At 38.8% G+C, this 20,453-nt stretch overlaps 1 protein-coding gene across 2 annotated transcripts in view; it reads right to left on the reverse strand.

Moving 5' to 3' along the window:
- Positions 1–1,126: 1,126 nt before the first annotated feature.
- Positions 1,127–20,453, reverse strand: part of RMDN2 (regulator of microtubule dynamics 2) — a 48,771-nt gene continuing 29,444 nt past the window's right edge. For both annotated transcript variants that reach the window (XM_038176803.2, XM_027453913.3), the window contains exons 8-11: positions 16,801–16,899; positions 15,046–15,099; positions 14,877–14,957; positions 1,127–4,446 (exon numbers count right to left, since the gene is read on the reverse strand). In XM_038176803.2, coding sequence (XP_038032731.2) covers positions 4,393–4,446; positions 14,877–14,957; positions 15,046–15,099; positions 16,801–16,899 — 288 coding nt within the window. In that variant the 3' untranslated portion in view covers positions 1,127–4,392. The remainder of the gene's footprint in view (positions 4,447–14,876; positions 14,958–15,045; positions 15,100–16,800; positions 16,900–20,453) is intronic.

Below are 20,453 nucleotides of genomic sequence, written 5' to 3' on the forward strand. Positions count from 1 at the left end.
GAAAGAAAACACCACAGAACCATGTTCCCAAGCCTCCAGTAAAAATCTAGAAAATCCATGGACCTTGCTGGACTCCCTAGAGCCCGGCACTTCACAGGGAAGGTGTTCAGGTAGTGATGACTGAAGAAGGATATGCAGGCTCCACATAAACAGGTACGTTCAGGTTGACATGGCTGGATCTCTGGGTAGCCACTTCTTCACTGTTTTATTATTATTATTATTTTTAATTCAGGCTGTCCCTACTATAACAACAGGGTTCTGTTTTGTTTATTTAACTGGACAAAGGAATTGACATTTTCCTTTCTAAATTGTCAGCTACTCACCATTGGACAGTTGGATGGTTTCCTAATTCATTCCAGAAGTCAGTGTATTGATATCGCTACATAAAACTATGTAAATCACCCTGAGACTCCGAAAAAGGAAAGAGCAATTTAAACAAAGTTGTGAGAGTGTATCCTTGTAACTGTTTCCTCAATGAACCAGTGGCCAATTGCTAAAAATAATAATAATAATAAATTAACTTAATCTGTGTTTACCTCTTGTTGCACAGGGCCAATCCCAAAGGGATCAGAATCCACTGACAGAGTCCTTAGCTTCACCACAAGAAAAGAAACACCTCAATTATTCAGGAAGGCAGAACGAGTAATTTTAACTGTAGGAAGCACATGAATGCTACTACTGGATCCAAGCTCCCTGAACTCACCTTCTGCAAACACGCACAAAGACCAACTTCCCCAGGGAATGTCCACTATACATACAGGAGCAGAGACCAAATGAGAGATGCCATAGCAGAAGAACTAAAGGAGGTAGCGGGCATAGCTGCCAGGACATGGAGGCTTCAGACAGCTGGTGGCACCATCCATAGGGCGTAAAGGCCTGCAGGGGTTCATATGGTTAACTTGTAGCTCCTCCAAGGAGACAAAACTACGGAAGTGAACGTCTGCTTGTGGATATTTTAAACAAAAAATAAAACATATGGCCCTCTGGAGCTATGGTTGCTGTTTCTCTAACTGATATGTCACAGAGAACAGATAGCCTAGGCCTAGAATGACGTGGAAAAGTTTTATTCCAAGGAGCAATTAGAGAACAATTCAGGGAACTTTAAAACCTTTTTTTTTTAAAAAAAAAAAAAATAAAAAATCTTCAACTTTAAAAGATCTCAGTTTAGCACAGCAGAAAACACAGAAGATGAGAATACTTGGAATACTTGTGTACAGTACCCAGAAACTATAAAAAAACACAAAATGCCTGATCTGTATAAAGCAGCAGTTTCTTACCTCTGTGAGGAACATATCTGCAAATGATGGAAGACACCTTAGGACAAATAATTAAAACCAGCCTTTTGATTCACAGATGATATTTTGTGATTCTACGCGTAGACCAGTAATGAGTGAAAAATTAGAACAGCAGAATGTGCTTTGTTCAGGAAGCTGCCTAGAAAGATCAGCGATCTATTTTATAAAATCAGAACTTTCATTAAAAAATGTAAGCGCGTGGAATAAAACCACAGGTGCCATAAAGAAATCATTGAGGGCAGTTACCACATAAATCTTCAATTTCACGTCTTGAAACTTGATGGTGAATGTTTCACAGTGTAAGTTCATTAGGTAGTCTGGGGCCAAATTCAGAGCCAGTGTGTGCAGCCGCGATCCCCTTGAGTGCAGAACTGGTGTAGGAGCACCCATGGCTCGCAGGGGGCAAGGCCAGGAGAGATCATAAACAGTCATCCAGACTATGCCCTGCCAGAGGATAAGCTGTGCCTTAAACATCGCCAACGTTTAAAGACTTTTTCAACTTTTTCTTAAAAACTTGTGTAAATGATTTTATAATGTTCTCAGGAAATGCACTGCATGGCTTTGCAAAAGTTGCCGATTACTTCTTGTCTTGTGAACAGGGGATTTGGAGAACAAGTTTTTTTGTTTTTTTTCTTCTTTCCTGTCTTCAATAGCTTTCTTTTTTTCTTTACAAATGTGAGTATTCCTTTGCTCGTTGCTTCTACAGACTAAACAAACCGAATACTTTCATTTTTTAACACACAAAATGATGTTGTCTAGCCCTCTCATCTTACTTGTCTCTCTCCACTGGATTCTTTCCATTTAGCCCCCAGCCTGCTTGAAGTGTGATGCCTGAAATTGGATATAGTTATTCCAGCTCAGAGCTTATTAGGCCTAATTAGAGGAAAAGGTTATTTCATGTGCATTTAATGGGGAACTCTCATTTATTCACTCTATTATGTGAATGTGCTTTCTCACCAAAACATGACATTATCGACCCATGACTAGCCTGCCACTCACTGGAATCTACACATCTTCTTCCTCAGAATGACCTCCAATTCCAGATCTCCCCCATCCTGTTACTTAAGATGGATAATCCAAACTATTTTATTCATCAAATAACAACAAATTATTTAAATAGAAGCCCTACTTACTGCATCCTCCTAGGTGACAGTGAATTGCCAACAACCCTAAGCACCAATCACTCTCATAGATCCATTTAGGATATTCTTCCTGCATTGGGTATAAAAATGTGAAAAACAGCCTTTCCCAAAAGCTCCTTACCAAAATCAAGACATGTCACCTTTGCAGCTTCTCTGTCCACACACCAGTTGTTCTGTCACAGAAGGAGCTATCTAATAGGATTTCACTTACATGTTTCCCTTTTTTTCTGAAATTGTGTGAGAAAAAAGGAGAACTCTGGGACTGAAAAACAGGTATAGGAACTATTTTCCCTCAGAATGAGCAGTAAAAAATAAATAAAATTATTATTTTGATTTGTGAAGATCTTCAGGATAATAAACTATGAAAACGACAGCAACAACTTCAAACCAGTTCTGAACTTTCAGAGTTTGTTCAGTTATGTCACAGTAAGGCTTGCATTTCTGAAAATACATTTTTAACAAAATTGTTTTAAGAAGGACAGTCTTTTTTTTTTATGATAAGCTTGAGAGATCTCTGTACTTTATAAGGCATCATAGATTCAGGTTAAATTTAATACAACTCCACATATGTCTTCCTCTGATCTACTGCAGCTATTGCCTTCTGTTGTTAATAGTTAAAAGCTCACTCTTACTAAGAGATGCTTCAGTCATACATCCGTATGACTTCTTCACATACTCCTTCACACCAGCCCAATTTTTAGATCTTTGCTGAGACCACAATAGCTCCTAGGTGCCTATAAGCTAATATAACTATCCTAAATTAAAGGCCCAATTATTAGTTCAATATATTGGTGCCATATGAGTCCTCCTTACCTTAGCCATAAACTGGTCCATGTTACCTTACACATCAAACAAGCCAAAGGACTGTGCAGTTGTTCTTATCCAATTATACTTCCTCTGTCTCCTTTAAAAGAAATACTTTCTTCTTCCAGATAAACTCCCCACATCTAAGATTAAGACCCTGAATTCAAAAACAATGAAAACAGACCTTTGTTTTTCATTACACTTGGGTGAATTCTGGATCAGTTCAATGGTGAACAAAATCATCTCCCTGCCCACCACATTTTATTGAACACTCCCGTCCCGCATGCTCAGACAGAGCATGTATTTTTATGCGTAGATTACATTATACAAATGATACAAAAGATTAGGGATAGTCACCTGCTGAACTAAGTTCTCATAAAACATATTAACACCATCCCATTAGACAACTGCTTAAACAGAAAGACCCAGGATTCACAAACTTGATGGAGATCTTGTAACAAAACCACTAAACATCACAGCTGTAATATACTCATCCAGATCACTGAATTTCATCAGTCAGATTTTTAATATTGTACTTGTTGATGTTACAAATAAAATACAACTTAAATATTTTATTTATAAATTTTTCATGTTTCCATGTAAAACCAGCAGTAGGTTTAAAGTAAAAAGAGCTTTGTGGAAGCAACAGCTTTTTCTTTAATAAGATTCTAATTTTATAAGAATAATGTGTAAACATACACATACATGATTTCCTTTTGTACACAACTGTGTAGATTAGTTGATACAAATATAATTTATTATAGAAACATTTTTGTTTTTGCTACATGCAGTTCTATGCTGGCATCATGTATTTATTGATTAATCTTTCAAAGAGTAAGATGTGTGCATTTTGCATTCTATCCCCAGTATGTCCATTGCCAGCAGTGGACCTCCTGTTTAGAGAATCGAATTCACAGTGTCAGCAATCTCAAATTAAACTTCAATACAAGATTATAAATAATCAAAAATGAACATGTCATTTTCATGTCATAATTGCCAGATGCTCAAAGGCCAAGATCCAAGCCAACAAAAATCAGTGACAGTTTTCCCATTGACTTAGCTGGAATTCACCTGCAGCCCCCAATCACTACAGACTCTCGTTTTAATTCTTCAGTTTTATCACAACGTGAAGAGTTAAAAAGTGCATCGTATCAGAGCTTCAGTGTGAGAAGTAAAGCCTCTAAGTCTTTCTGGGCCTCTCTGTCCTGAAAGAAACAGACAATCATGCATCAACTTAAATAGGATAAATCCCTTGATTTGCTAATACGTGCCTATCCACATTTCTTTACTAACAACAGACATAACACACAACTGGAATAGCCACAGAGTGTACAAGACGGCATAGAAAGTTAATTTGTCAGTGATTGCAAAAATAAAGCATGAAGTAAAAACAAGAGCCAGATGGCAGCCCTCCTTTTACAGCTCTGTTAAAGCACTTAAAATGTTAGCCCCACATATCCTTCTCAGCAGACAAGTAAGCCTTTCAGCCCGGGCCACAACTTTTATTGGTGTAACTAGTGTAAAGTACCTCCTTGCCTTATACTTTAAGCAAGCTGGTAACCTGACAGTGCAGTTTTTCTACAGGTACTTCTGTGATGTTTGCTAATGATTTAATATCCAATTAACAAGGAAACACCGGAAAAGGCAATTAACAACAAAGGTTAGATAGTGGCTTCAGTGTATAAAGCCATAGCTACCCGTACTCACCACCATGGAGTGACTGCAGCCTCAGTACCATCCAGACTGGTGTTGGTGGGCTCTACCTGATCTACTGGGCTCTCAGAAGAGTGGAGCCAGTCAGTGAGCAAGAGGCAAATAACCTGCTGTGGTCAAAGCCAATACTATAATATATCTCCTATGACAGGAGGGAAAGGCTCCCTTTAGCCTGACAAGTAAATGCACAGTGTGCACGGGGCTGTAAACCAAGCCCAGCTCACAGAACTCTTTCAGAGGTAACCAGTAACATACATTTTGCCTATTCCATATACAACCAGTTAGGAAAGGAGCATGTGCAGTACATAAAACTCCATTATTCTGCTCATTTTTTAAGTGTCCCCTGGGTATAATCTACTTGCTCTACTTGTTGCTGCAAAACTTGCAAAATGCACCTTGGTTTAAGTCCACGTTTCTAAAAACAGCACCTCATACCTCCAGGCTGGTAAGGGTCCAACCACCCAGTATATGCGCCCGTGTGCATTCAGAAGCGCAAAGCCAAAAGCACACGGACATCACAAATTTTGTGCAAGTATTTCTAATGACAGAAACCAGTATTCCTTTCCCAGATAATGCCACAGGCAATTCTGAAAGAAAATACTTCTGACAGACAGTGAAGTAATCACTGAATTTCAGGATCACTTCATTATCCAATCAACCAAAGAGCTGGAACAAAATACTGGACATTTTAAAATACATTTCACGGGTGAAGAAATCCCTGCTTCTCTTTATTTTGGTTAGTTGTCCATAATGTCATGGAGGAACAGAGAAGAATATTGAGATGATAAAAACCATATGCCAGACACGTCAAAATACATTATATTATTGGTCTGGATTAAGGCATTAATACATTAGCTGGATGCTTCTCTTGGAGTCATTGCCTTGCTCCCACTGGCAACAATAGGCTAAACTATCTGCCTAATCATTTATCAGAGGCCTTGGAAGGCACACGCTGCAAAGCCAGTAAGCTCTTGCCAAAATACTCTAACAGAAGGAAACATCACACTGAATTCAGCACCCCTTAAATTCCACATCACTACAGGCTGCCTGGAGCACCAGCCCATGGCTTGCAATAAAACCCAGGAAACTCAAGATCTGTACCAATACATTCATTAATTTAAGGAAAATACATTCTCTTCTGTACTTACCACAGTCAACTTGTGAAAATTATGCCAAACTCCATTAAACAAAAAAGTAAAATGCCAGATACTGTCCCACGTTATTAAGAAAATGGTTTCATTGTATTTGGTCCTATCCTTTTTTGCACTTTTCTAAGCCAAAAATAACGATGATGCAGGTTTTCTCATATCTGAACAGTGTCCAGCATTTCATGGGTTGACAGATTTTACTCATTTTTCATGATACAGCTTTTTAAAATACAGCTCCAAGCAATCACGTGTAATTGCCCAATATAGTCCTTTGCTTCTAAGGAGAGAAACAAGGAGCTCTAGTGAGTTGCAAGGTCCCAAAACCATTGAGCAATCCTTCCTGAATCTTCCTCTGAGCTTAGGACAAAGAATGAAGCAAAACCGTGACTGTTCTAAGAACTAATTGGAGAAGAAACTGCAAACGTGCAAAACTCTCTGCTCTGGGTTGCCAGTTCTAAACAAGACTGGATCAGGAACAAGAAGTATAATCGTTACAAACTATTTAATGGACTGTGTTAATCGAGCCAGTGGCTTCCAGTCAATAATAATAACCCAGATGGTAAAAGCATTTTAAAAGTCTGTAATGGCGTTAAAAGCAAAGCTGAGAATGGCCAGGGAAGGGAACAATATTGTCACACTTGGAGAGGGTCCTTGCAGACCCAGAGTTATGTCACAGCAGAAGGAGAGAGAAGCCCAGACCGCTGTTCATTGAGCCTGTCTCCAGTCTTAAGGATAAAACTTCATTAATGTCAAAGCTTTATTTCAATTAACTGTAAAGGCTTGAAGTCCTATATTTGAACAACATGCTTTCTCTTTGATTTCTGGGTCTGTGGCTTTCTAAAAATGAAAAATTTTTGTTTTAAATTTGTTTATTTTAAATTTGTTGTTGTTTTTTTTGTTTTTCCACGGACAGGGAGGCTTTGATCTCCGTCTAGAGTGCAGCAGGAAGAGGAAGAGGTGCAAGGCACAAGGAATGCAATGTATTTTGCGTCAGTCCCATTTGTTCCCCCTGAGGCTTAGTTCAGCGTTCACTAAATACCCAGCCATTTTCAACCTTGACTTTTTACTGTCAAGGCTTACATTTATTAAACACTTCTCATATAATTTTCAGAGTTGAACACGAGTTCAAATGTTCTGCTAACTGCTACACGAAGGGTATTCGGAGTTACAGGGTCAGTGACTGCATTTTCCCCTTCTCTTCTTTAGTTGCCATTCTTTTCTGTTTCATCATTCACAGGGGATATGCACAGGAAAAAAAAAAAAAAAAAAGTCCTGGGAGGCCAGGGGCTGAAGAAGGGAAGAGAGGGAGTTGAAAACAAGAGCAAGAGAGAAGAGATAGCTGGCAGGAAGAAGGGAATGTTGGCTTAACTGGATGTAGCCCACATTTTTACAGCTAATTTCTGCTAAAAAAATAAAGAATATATCAATAAGCATACACACAGACATAAATGTGCATATAAAACTTAAAAATATAGTGTATAAATGTGCATATAAAACTTAAAAAGCAATTAGAATTGAGACAGAAAGATAACGATTTTACCTTCCATCTCAGCTAATTATTTCCGTATGCACTAAGCACACTCAGCCCAGGCACTACACATGTGTGCACTTGTCGACAAAGTCCCAACTGTCAGCGGAGAACAGATAGACCCCCATGACCACCGACAGAATGGTAACTCCAGCCAACTACAACATAACTGCGCAGCCAGAGCCAAATCCCGAGCTGACATGCATCCTGTAGGGTTTCACTGAAGTCAGTGTGGCTGCTTGGTATGTTAAATGTGAGGGCTGCGAGGGTGGTCCAAAGCTGTGCTCTGATATGTGGTAACAGAAAGGAGGTGCTGAGAGCCACCCCTGCTTTTGGGTACAGCTGTATCATTCCTTCACAGCTCCACGAAAAACCCTGGGCTGTAACAAAAAGGGCTCCGAAACAGGCACAAGGGTTGTTAATTAGAGAGCAATAGCTCTTGTGGACTATATAAATCATATAAAGCTATATGCTATCCATTCCCAATGTCATGGTAGATTTTCACACACGGTGTGACTGTAGTAGGTGTTTGTTAGGTGTTTGTTTGCACACCAAGGCTTTTTTTTTTTTTTCCTTCCCTTAGATACTTCAATAAACCAATGCAATCTTTCACTTGCAACTTTCTGTATGACTGCCGTACATCCCATGTCAGGGCGCTTTATGTTCTTTCATATTTTTAGTATCTTCCTCTGGGGATGAACTATAACTTCTCAAGGCTCCTAGGATCAAGGTAAGCACAGCTTTAAAATATGTAGTTGACAATAATTCAACATGTTCTGATTACACTTTGAGCAGACAGGAAAACACCCTTTCACACCCAGATGTCAAGGACTAAATAGTTCAGCTAGTTCTAGGACTGCTGTTGAACAATTACAAAATGGCAGATTTCCGTTCAGAATAATTGCTAACGGAGCAAAATTTTAATCCACCAGCAGATTCTTTTCTAATTTACAAGACCAGGTTGCACCCATACTCTGGTTTCCTTTAATTATTGTATGGAGCTGTTGGTGTCCAAAAGCAGATGTTCAGAGAGATGCCTGTTGAGGCTCTCCCTCCACCCTGTCTATTGGCCCCAGGACAACATACTTTAAACTCCTGGAAGCCTGACGTCCCTCGACCACTCTTCAAAACCAGGAAAGTAACTGCACACCTCTTCATCCTGCAATGCCTCCGAGAATCCTCCTCTGGAAGTACTCCTCCTGCACCGCCAGCAGGAGACCCGCTCCGTGCTCCAAGGAGCTGCCTGCCGAGCACTCCTGCTGCACAAACAGCTGTGCTAAAACTGTGCTGCCTTCCTCAGGATTTTGCTTCCAGTACTGTGTGATAAACTAGTCAATTAAACCACAAACTATAATTCACTCGGCATTTATCAATGCAGGCTTTCTCCCTATGTATGAAAATACCACACCACAAAAAAATAGCTTTTTTTCCCAGCATTTTGGGAAATGGTTTTTGGAGGGGGATAAAGTATAAGCAGACAATGCAAACAAACCTTTCAGCAAGAAATTCAAGATGACGCAGATTGCAAATCAGCCTGATCACTAAGAGAAAAATAGACTGATAAAATAATTTACAATAAAGGAGGTCTCAACTTCTTTAAGCTGATCTTTTACAAATGTCTCATTTTTAGCAGCATTTTATAGTTTGAAATGTGATCTCTTTGCAATGAGTTTTTAAAAGGACTATTCCCTGAGCTCGAAGCACTCTTATTCAGTGTAAACTGAACCACAATTTAAGGAATAGCTTTTAATAGTTTTTTTTGTTGTTGTTGTTGTTTTAGCAGTTAGTGTAATTTTTGACAAACAGTACATCCACAAGAACTTTTAATTTGGGGTTGGTGGTAGCTGTTAGGAAGTTCTTGTTCAACTTCACAAACAGCATTAGCAGGAAAAGCAATAGTCCAAAATTCAACACGAACACAAATACGAATGCTTCCTTTATTGTGTAAATGAAGCATTATGGACTTCTGCTTTTGGATAGCAACGCACATAAAATCTAAAGGAATTAACATCCTCTGAAGACAATAACATTTTGCACTGAGCAACATGTGTAGTTTGATATATCTTAACAGGGGAAAATCAGGAAGATGAAAAGAAAATTCATAATTTTTACCCTTCTTTTAAAAGCAAATTAAATTTTTCCTCCTTAATTTCTCACTCAGAAGAACTGCAGCAACTTCAAACGAGATCTATTGGAAATATCACAGCAAGGTCTGCTACACAGAACCAGCCAGTGGCGGCTGGAGGAGGCATTTCTTGGTGAACTTGTATTGGAAAACTCAGGATATTCAAAAAGTCTGTTGTGATGGGAACAACTGATAGAAGCTGAAGTTTATAATAATCCACTCTCACTTCAGTCCCGTTTAAACTGCCATTCTTTTATTTACAAACAAAATTCAAAATGTAAAGTAATAACCTGGGAAATTAATTACGAATTGTAAAAAAAAAAAAAAAAAAAAAAAAAAAAGTAAGAAAATCTTACAGGCATTATTTCTTCTCAGCAGCTACACTCTTATTTAAACATTCAGCCACCGTTCTTTCCCATTATTACTTTTACTTCCTTCTCTTCCACACTGATTTCCCCAGATTTCAAATGTCACTGCGGCTGGAGGCAGATTCGTTACCAACCCTTAACGCTCCTGCCATGCTCCAGCTGTAAGAAGTGAATGTCAGAATGATAAAGTTCTCTAATATCTAAATCTCTCTTTCTTGTTACTTTTAACTCTGAATTGCCTTTATTTTTGTTGGGAAGGAGGGAGTGTTTTTTAAATTAATATTTTTAAAGTCACCAATAACTTTAAAATATATTCTTAGCTCCAGGAAACTTTTTATCTGCATTTTAAGTAAGATTTTTCAGTAACTCTCAGTGCAAACATTTATTTTGTAGTTTTAGAAGAGCTGAAAAGAGAAAACCAGGAAGAAGAAATTTATTGTAACGTAACTACTGCTTTTTGGATTTGTTTTTAAAACATGTCGGAGAGACCTGAACTTTGAGCTTTTAATGAATTAATCCACTACATCTTTTTCTCTATTAGGCTGCTAATACCTCTGTGGTGAGCTCACTGGCCCTAAAAGCACATAGGGTCCATTCCCAATCCCCAAGCTCACCTCCAGACAAGAAAAAACAGTAATTTCTTCACATTTATACTTCATAATTCTACATTTACATGTACATTTTGTACAAGTTCCTCCCCTGAAAATGCCAAACGATCTTTTATAAACAAGAAATTGGTGTCATCTACCTAGCTCTGTCAAATCACCTTATTCCACTCACGTGAAAAGCACTGTGTGTTTAATCAAGCACAGACACCCACACACTGATTTTGTCTTTCCGAATATAAGAACATTCATGTTTTCGAATATATATTTTTTTCCAAATTCAAGGAAAGGTATTTTCCCATCACAGTAGTCCACCACATCTGGTTTTGACAGCCCTTTATGTAGCCACACTCAACGAGGCTCTGAGCACATAACAAAATAATGAGTCTCAGTAAGGGTAGTGCAAGTTCGATGAGATAAACAGAGCAGCTGTTACACACTTTGCAATAACTCACAGCAGTGCTAAGCGTTAGGATGTCTATTTTTGAAGGGGTAAATGTTTCCCAGGACCCAGGGGTTATCCACCTGGACAGCAACCAGAGAAAAGCAGGACAATTTCATGTCCCATGCACCTCCAGCTATGTAATACCACCCCACAGTGTGACGGTATTTATGGCCAAGGAAGGACCATATGATTCATCGGGGGTTTCTGTTTAGAGTAGAGATTATGGAGAAAGATCTCTAATATAGTGCTGTAACAGGAGTTTTGTTTCACAGATCTAATTTCTACCAAAAATACCATTTCTCTTGTATTCCTTTTCAAAAGAAAAAAAAAAAGGTTGGCTGAAAATGTGCCAAACTATGAAAAAAAATCACACTAATATTAGGATTTACAGGAGTCGGCCATTCAATCAGAAGTTGTCTCTACCTTGATTACTTCTTTAGTATCCTTTTTCAAGTTTTTTGTTTGGTTGGTTGTTGTTTTTTCTTTTGGTTTGTTTTGCCTTTTTTTTTTTTGTAAGAATTAATTCTGTTTGGAAGCCACTTGAATGAAAAAGATATTCTGTAAGTGGTAGAAAATACACAGGGACAGGCTATTTGGATGTGATACAACATTCAAGACCAAAACCATCTCACTTAGCCTGCAACGTTACATGAAATGAATCCTAGACAAAGTGTCAAAGAAGTACCCTGAGTTAGACCAGCTGAGAATTTGACCTGAGGATTAAAATGAGCTATGGGCTATTTTACTGATGCCGAGTAACTCTAGTTCCCACTGAAGTCAACGGAAACTGTGGATGCTCAGAAGCAAAAAAAAAAAAAATTAAATAAATGAAACCATTATCTACTATTATTTTTCATAGCTATGCTGCAGGGTGATTTGTATCATGAAATAGTACATATTTCCTCACTGTGGCACCATTCCAGCAAGCATGTCTCTCAGTCTACAACTGATTTTATGCCTTTATACATATATATATAAGTTTCTCAGAAAAAAATAACATTTAGAAACAATAAAGGAATTCCCCTGCCTGAAGAAAGAGATGTTTTAAAACAACTCACATGAGAAACTATGATTATACTTAGGAATGATGGGTTTCACATGACTGTGACAGCATCCTATGCTGCTGACAACCTTGAGATCCTGTGCTGTGGCAAACGGAAAGGAATCATCAAACTGCTGCTGAACTCTGTTTTCTATTTCAGACCACAAACCCTGCATTTCACAGGGCTGTAGGCAATTCAGTCTCCAGCCATTACAGTCTCTTCCCTCCCTTAAACTAGCCCGACTAAATGTTATTCCTACATACAGCTCCAAGCTCTGAGTCGTTTCAGTTCCAACACGTTTCCCCCAGAATTAACAGTTTTTCTCTAAACAAGTGAGACATGATATTCTAATTCAACTGGGATTCATGGTAACAGTTAGCATTCAAAGAGTTTGTGTTCCAGATCTTCATTTTATAGTAATTCCCATATGTGAGCTTGGTGTTACCTTGTGCTGACTACTTTAAGAAAAAACAAAACAAAACAAAACACAACACATGGTTGCTCCGATACTGTGTTTTCTTAGACCCTTTTTTTCTAAACTTAAAACAAAACAAGTGAACGAACCAAAGCAGACAAATCTGTGATATCTATAGAATTAGTCAAAACAGAAGAGGACTTTGTCTTGCTGTCATCTTCAGGTGGACAGAAGATTTTGGGTGCTGCTTGCTGCTGCTTCTTTGGTTCACAAACCAATATGATTCTTATTTTATCACCACTCTGCTTGCCAGAATACACACGCACCTCAAATTGCTCCCAAATTCCTGCTCTCACCTCTGGCCTGCTGGCACTTCAGAAATGCGACAGGGTGTTCCTTTTGGCAGGGACTAACCCCTGGCCCCAGGGTGGCCCAGGAAACACTGAACTGAGCTCACATTTAGATTGATGCCTTTGGCCTTCAGAGGTAGGATTCACCTCCCATTAACTATGGAGCCTGGAAGTCAGGTGTCTCAGTCTTCTACTGTCTCATGCATCTTACATGAGTCTTCACGCCTAGTCTCTCTCAGCCACCAGGGAACAGAGTTGGGATGAGGCACCTGGAAGCCTCTTCTCTCTCTCTCCACTGAGCGTATGGGGAGCCTCAGCAACTACCTGTGACTAGACACCAAAATTTTGTCCAGCTGCTGTTACCAAAGATGAATACAACTCTGTGTTATCTCTGTGCTTTTCCAAGGAGTCTGATGAACATGCTGCATGACTTCCAGTTCACTAAACACACACAGCCTTCTGCCCACCAGAAGTTTCTGCGATACATATGTTTGAAATTGTGCTGGATAGCTACAGAGTTCATTTCAATAAGACCTGGCGTGTAGTAGGTTAAATACAGAAAAAAAATAAAATAAGATGCATGAACACAGTCAAAGCAGATATATACAAAACAGGCTGAGTTCAAGCAATTGCAGTTGCATGCACTCTTTCTCAAACTATTTCTCCTATGTTTTATGCAACAAAGGTAGAAAATAACTGATAATTCTGTAAAAACATTCTGTAAAAATGCACAAGCTGAAGGTACGTTTCAACAAAAGGCAAAGAATAAAGAGTTAAGATGTTATTATATCGTATCTACATCAGTACGTATTTAAAGAAACAATGAACTTAAGCAATGATTGCTTAATTTATGATTGGTACATGCTCTCATTTGGACCAAAAATAAATGCCACCCAGGAGCAGCTGCTGGTGAGGCACGCAGTGGTCTTTCTTCTGAGTGGGAACATTTGACATAAACATGTTAGTGCTCCACACACAGCGCTTATTGTCAATCAAAACACAGAGCTATTTAATGGTCTTTTTCCTTAACTTCAAAGAACTCAATGGGATAGGGCCAATTCGTCTCCGGAATCACCTCTCTCTCTCCCTACCACATCTGCTGTGCTCAAAGGGGGTCCCTTAGGCTGACAAAGCTCAGGTTTGAACTTGTCACGCTCTAGGATGGTAACACTTTTTCAGTCATAGGTCGATAATTATGGAACTTGCTTCTACATGAGATGAGACAGCAAGAGGGAACCTTCTTGCCATGACTTGGTTTACATTTGAGAAATTCAATCACTAAAAAACTCACAAATATCTCTAGAAACTTTGCTCCCATATACTAAAATACTCTAAAGGGTCTAAAAGGGAATCTAATAATCTCTTAGAATGAATTATGTTGCAGCAGATATAACAAAGAACTATGCCACTTTAATCACATTGTGGTTGAAGACAAAGCCAAATTTGAACAATTCATCCACTTCTGCTGCAACTACAATCACACACTGCCCACAGGCCTCGACACAGATCACAAAACAGAGGCTTTCAGGAACAGAAGTAGATCTTGTGGGACAAAAATCCCAAGTAATTTCAACTGAGAAAAAGTAGGTCTGAGGCAAAATTTCAGAACAGTAACATGCTCAGCGGCTATGGGTTGAATTACAAAGACTGCAATTCAATTTCTGACAGCCTCTGACACTGACTAGTCCCTGACACAGTCCCTCTCTCAAACAAAGATGATTTTTTTCTTTACAGCTGTAGATACAAACAACTGCAATAATCCAACCTAGAATGGAGGAAAAAGGAAGGTTCTGTGTTCAGAGGAAAAAGTGAAACATTATTACTGACAGTGTAATAATGGGTACCAAAGCAGGACAGTGGTCACAAGAGAACAACTTACCACTCTCAATACCCACCTCATTAGTAACTGAGAGAACTGACAGTGCAGAATCACAGTACTTCAGTGCATTGTTTTTCTGGCCAAGGTCTTTATAGCACTGAGAAGAAAAAACATTTTGTTTCCAATCAGACCACTGTAAGAATACCAGAGTCTACAAGCCATTAGTTTTAAAAGAGCTTGGTTACCTTTGCCAAATACACATAATTGTATTTGGAATATCCTGGATGCATTTCTTCTGCCTAAAGAATAAAAAACAGGAAACAAAACAGACATAAAAATTGCATGAGGAGATTTACGTGGTCCATGTAACATTTTCTGTAATGCAGTAAATTTCCTCAAACATCAGAGTGAATCATCCTTACTGTGCACCACAATGTTTAGCACTTCCAAAAAAAAAAAAATCCCAAGAAAATTAAAAAAACAAACACTAATCCAGGCACACAAGTTGTTGATATTGCACACAAAAGCATTCTGTATTCTTTGGTCTCCTCTCTCTAAATGCTTACATGTAGTAAAGATACTGGAACATTCTATAGAACATTATTGGATTCATCCATTTACACAATGGGCTAAAAGACACTGCTGTCACTAGATTATTAATAATTATTTCCTCATCAAAGAAATTAACAGGCAACCAACTATTCACATGTTGAATAACTGATGCTGAACTGCATTCATCAATGTTTTAATTATTTTTCTGCACAGACCCGTATCGTCTAGCTCTAGCTCTTCACCCTTCTTTTTACATTAATATCTTCTGAAAAATTCAGGTAGTTTGAAAAGCTCAGGATCATCTTCCTTTTAAAACAAATCAAGGATGTAAAACCTTGATTGGTGAGTACAAATATTATCAATTATCTAACTAACCAAGAAGCAGCTTTAAATCAGCAAATAGCTTTGGGGAGAGAAAAATTACATCAGTGAAACTTACTGTAGCTGCAATTCTTGAACCAAAAAAAAAGCTGCTTTCACTCACTGTGTAATACCACACAATTGTCTTTTTGAAGGTAATTCAATTTCTGTTGCAAAGTTGACTTAAAACCACAGCCATTCTGCAGCCCTCCATGAAATACCCTGAAGCTAAAGTATATATTTCAAATTATTTCTACCATCTTTGGATTTTGACCTTACAGATAAAATCTCTACACTGGGAAGATGGCAACGTATTGTATTCTCCAAAATTCGGAAAATCGTGCTATCTTTAAATAGACACAGAAAGAACATTGAAAAATAAACAGTTTTCATAGTGAGGAAAAAAATGTTTGTCCTTGGAGAAACTGACTGAAGGTAATTGTAATGATGGAAGTTTATGCTTTCAATTCAGCAAAGTGAAAAACTTGTATGTAGCAGGCCCAGAGTTTGAAATGACTCATATGAAAGACACTGAAAGGCAGATTCATTTTAGGCACATAGTGTTGTCTTATAACTGTGCACTCAAACAGAACAAGGATTTTTGTGACATTCTTTTCTACTTCACTGTAAAGGTCTTTCCTCTGTGTCATTTCAACCCCACAAACAAGAAAGGCTTCTACTGAAATTCAAAGAAGAGCTCTAGATCAGAAAAGCCTAAGTGTCACAATGTCAAAGTTTTCCTTGCTTATGTTAACACTGTTGCAAAAGTGGACAAATAAGTACACTAACTCGTTTCAATGGCTTATGTAACTAAACCATATATATTTTGCATTAAATTTAGTAACTATTAACATAGCAAGTCATTGAAGATTTCTGTAAAACTAAAGGAAGAGAAGTGCTAGCCACTCATCTCCAAACTATTTTTAAAATAGAGAAGAATAAAATATTTTATTATAGAGCTCTGTGGTGTTTAGGAGAACCCTTGATTTATAGCCACAGAACATAATCTGTTGAGCAGACATCTTGACAACAGTCACACAAAGCAGCTGGTAAACAGTCACACAGGAAAACCCTTGGCTAGGACCTACCTTCAGAAAATTCTGCAGTGCTTCTTCTACTGTTGAAGTTGGTGGAGTCCCAAAGAGAGCAGCAGCTACTTTCTTTTCAAGCCAAGACAACTGAGCTACCTATAATAAAAATACAGAAGCATAAATCAAAAGCCCTTAGGATTGCTTCCCAGCTTTGGAGTGAATACTGTCCTGTGCTGCTGTACTACTTATACAACTTATTTTGCAAACAAGCTTGTAAAGGAATGCTTTATGCTGTTGACTTGCCAACTCAAAGCATAGCATTTTGGATATTAGATTCCATTAACTCAGAAATGTACACTTTAGGAAATACAAAACATCAATATCACTGATATGAGAGTATTCCAATGTATGAATTTTAAAGTACTGTTTAGGTATCACAAGACCATGCTATTTTTTTAAGGCTAGAAACCTGTTAAGGTTTTCATGGCAGACACCTTAGCATGGTAGTCCATGTAGACTGCTTTTCAACATTATGAAAAGTTGCTGCTGCAGTCAAAACGTCAGTGCTTTTGGCCCTCATAAAACAAAGTCACTTACTATGCAGAAGCTGGTCATAATCACTGTAAAGAAAGAGGTTTCCTTTTTTCCTAACAAATAACATTTGCCAAAGGCTTCGTCTCTTTTCAGGAAGACCAGCTGCTATGAAAAGGACTTGAAGGCACTGTCACATTGCCACATAATGTGCATGACTTCTTCCCTCACATATATTGACAGCTGACAGAAATTGCTCTGTTACTGCCACAGAACGCTTGGCTCCATCCCCTAACACAGCAGAACACACCTCACGTCTCTAATGAAGGACAGAGCCAGGAAGGAATGCAGTGCAAGACTGGAGCCTGTTGAAATGGAGAAGCCACACTCATTTGGCCACATCTACTACATCTGTAAAGAAAACTCATAACTTGATTCCTTCGTGTCAGGATTTATTTGAACCACGGCACTGATGGCTCCCGTCACCAAGTATGTCTGAGTTAAAAAATAGTAAAAACGTGAAGGTGCTGTGTTTTACCAGCAACTTCCAGCATTATCTGTGCAACACAGAGAAGGGAGACGTGCAGTCCGAGAGAGAGAGCCTCTCACTGGAGAGACAAGAAGTGAAATAAGAGTCATGACATCTACAGACATCTCTGTTTCAGAGCTAGAGGTAATTCAAATAACACTGTTGAGCATTGAGCTCATGTCTGTCCTACCGCTGTTAAAACCAAAATGGTTTTGGATAGCTTTGGACTATTCCCGCCTCATTCTCTGGCTTCCTAGTCTATCTTTAGGGCAGTTGCTGCTTCCCCCTACCCTCTTGTGCTGAACTCAGCAATAATCTATTAGGTTACAGTTAATTATGGTAAACTATCAGAACCCATTGGCACCATAACACAAAGCTATCCACAGCCATCAGCCAGAACGCTTCTCTTTTGAACAGGCATCAATCTCTACACATTTCTTGTTGCAAACTGCCCTAAAATACCATTGCAAAGAGTACAAATACAGGCCAGCAAGCAACAGAAAAATGCACAGGACCAGGTTTTCTTGCTGGCCTCAATGACTCAAGCTACATAAGAGCAACTCTGCTCGGAGACAGAGGGCATCCCGGCCAAGTTTTGCTGGTTGTTTGCTAGGGTTCAACACCTTACTTGTTAAATGCCATCAGTAAGTCTTTCACGCAAAACCATTAAAAATGATCTTCCAGAGAGAGTAATAAAAAGTGTTCTTCATTCTCTCTCTCATCTCCCACTCTTGAAGCATCTTCTAAGAGAACGAAGTGCAGAATTTTATTTATTTATTTTTGAAAAGCTCTCTGGTAATCTTCAAGTTCTCGTTCATAGAAAGAACGAGATGTTTCCCCTGTCCTGCACTGTTTTAACACTGTTAAAAACTGCAGCGTCCTGGTTAAAACTTCAAATTGGAGGTATGCATACAGCTCTCTCCCACACTTCACTTTCCTAGCTGCTCCCTAGTTTCTAAGACATACGCTGTGAAAGATGTCAAAAGGATTCACGCAAATGTATTGTTTTCTTCTGCTGCAGCATTCTTTATTCTCTTCGAAGACGAAGGGGGTTTCTTTATTTCTAGGTCCATCTCATCATAGAGTAAGCTTACAGGAGAATGATAAGAAGGAAATAATACGGGGAATCCATAGGTTTACACTGTTCTCTGCAAGACCACCCAGCACCCCAAGGGTATATACATACAGCGCACAGATACAATTACCACACACGTGTCTGCTGTTCTGCAATGAGGGAACAAAATTGCAGTTTTTCCATGTAGAGTTATAATTACCTATTGAAAACACAAGTCCTTCCTGGCAGTTGTTTTATTTTCTTGCAAGATTTAATCAGAACTGATTTACTGAGGTTTTAGGCCTTATTTTGTCTGGCTTGGGTGCTGCTTTGCACTATTCAAACTTTTTAAAAGAAAATACACTTGGCCACTTTTATATTACAAACCCAACCAATCTAAAGCAATGCTTAAAAACAGAACACCAGAACACGTATGGACAATAGCAATTCATCTTCAACGCACAGTGGATTCAATCCCATACTTTATGACACAGATAGCCTGATGGTGCTGTAATGCTTCCAGCTTGTATTCCATACTTAAAGTATTCCAACTTGTAATCCACTGGCTTGATGAACTCATTGCAGCTAATTATCGCCAGCTGTAAACGGAGTGCCCACTTTGTACTGCTTGTCCAGGTTCCTTGCACAGTCCACAGGGACAGCAGCATTTTTAGTGGGCCACTGCTCTTATTTCACCTATGACAGTCCTGGATGAACACTCCTCTCTTTCCCTTCTTTTTTCCCCTTAACTACAAAAGGAGCACAGACAATTGTACCTCGTGGATGGTTAAAGACAAGTGAGATGAATCCCATCACAACAGCCTCCCCACACCCCTCCTGCATCAGCCTGCACAACTGAGGTGGGAATAGAGCTGTTTTATGCAAGACACAAAATCGTGTCCTGGAGCAATAATGATGAACAGGAAATGATACCCTGCCCCTAAATATACAAAAGCACTGTTTTTAATTTGAAATAACTTTATTACAGTAAATCTTTTATGCCATGTTTAGTGAAATGGAAACATTATTCCTAGCACACCAACTAACCGTATGAAGTGTTCTCTGCATGTGAACAAGCCCAGGCAGCAGAAACCCTGGTGTCGCATGCTCCAGTGTAGTGAAAATTTAACTTTTACGTTCAAGGTTACCTCAAACAGTGCAAAGCATATTGGAAGGTCCATTGAAAATAAAGTACAAATAGACTGTTTGGGGGTGAGACTGTAAACGTCATCAGCTTGAGCTTCACTTAATGCGTGTCCAGGAGCAGTACAGCACAGCAGAAAGTAATAAGAAAACAGCTAATGCAGCAAGTAAACACTACTATAACTCAAGAAAAACAATATAGAAGGAAGACTGTCCTTGCCCCACAGATGATTTCCAAACCTTAAGTGAGCTCTGTTTTTTTTTTCAGGTTCCCCAAGCATTTTTTCAGGTTTCCTAATGCAAGTCCCTCCCAGCAGCCTGAAAATCCACAAAAGCACTTCAAGAACACTGTTTCCAAAGATCTCCTTTGAATGTACTGGGTCACTCTGAACATGAACACTGCTCCCCAGCTGCCATACTGAGGACAGCTAATCTCACTAGCTCTAGAAGAGG

Source organism: Anas platyrhynchos, chromosome 3 (assembly GCF_047663525.1).
Source record: "Anas platyrhynchos isolate ZD024472 breed Pekin duck chromosome 3, IASCAAS_PekinDuck_T2T, whole genome shotgun sequence".
NCBI lineage: Eukaryota > Metazoa > Chordata > Aves > Anseriformes > Anatidae > Anas > Anas platyrhynchos.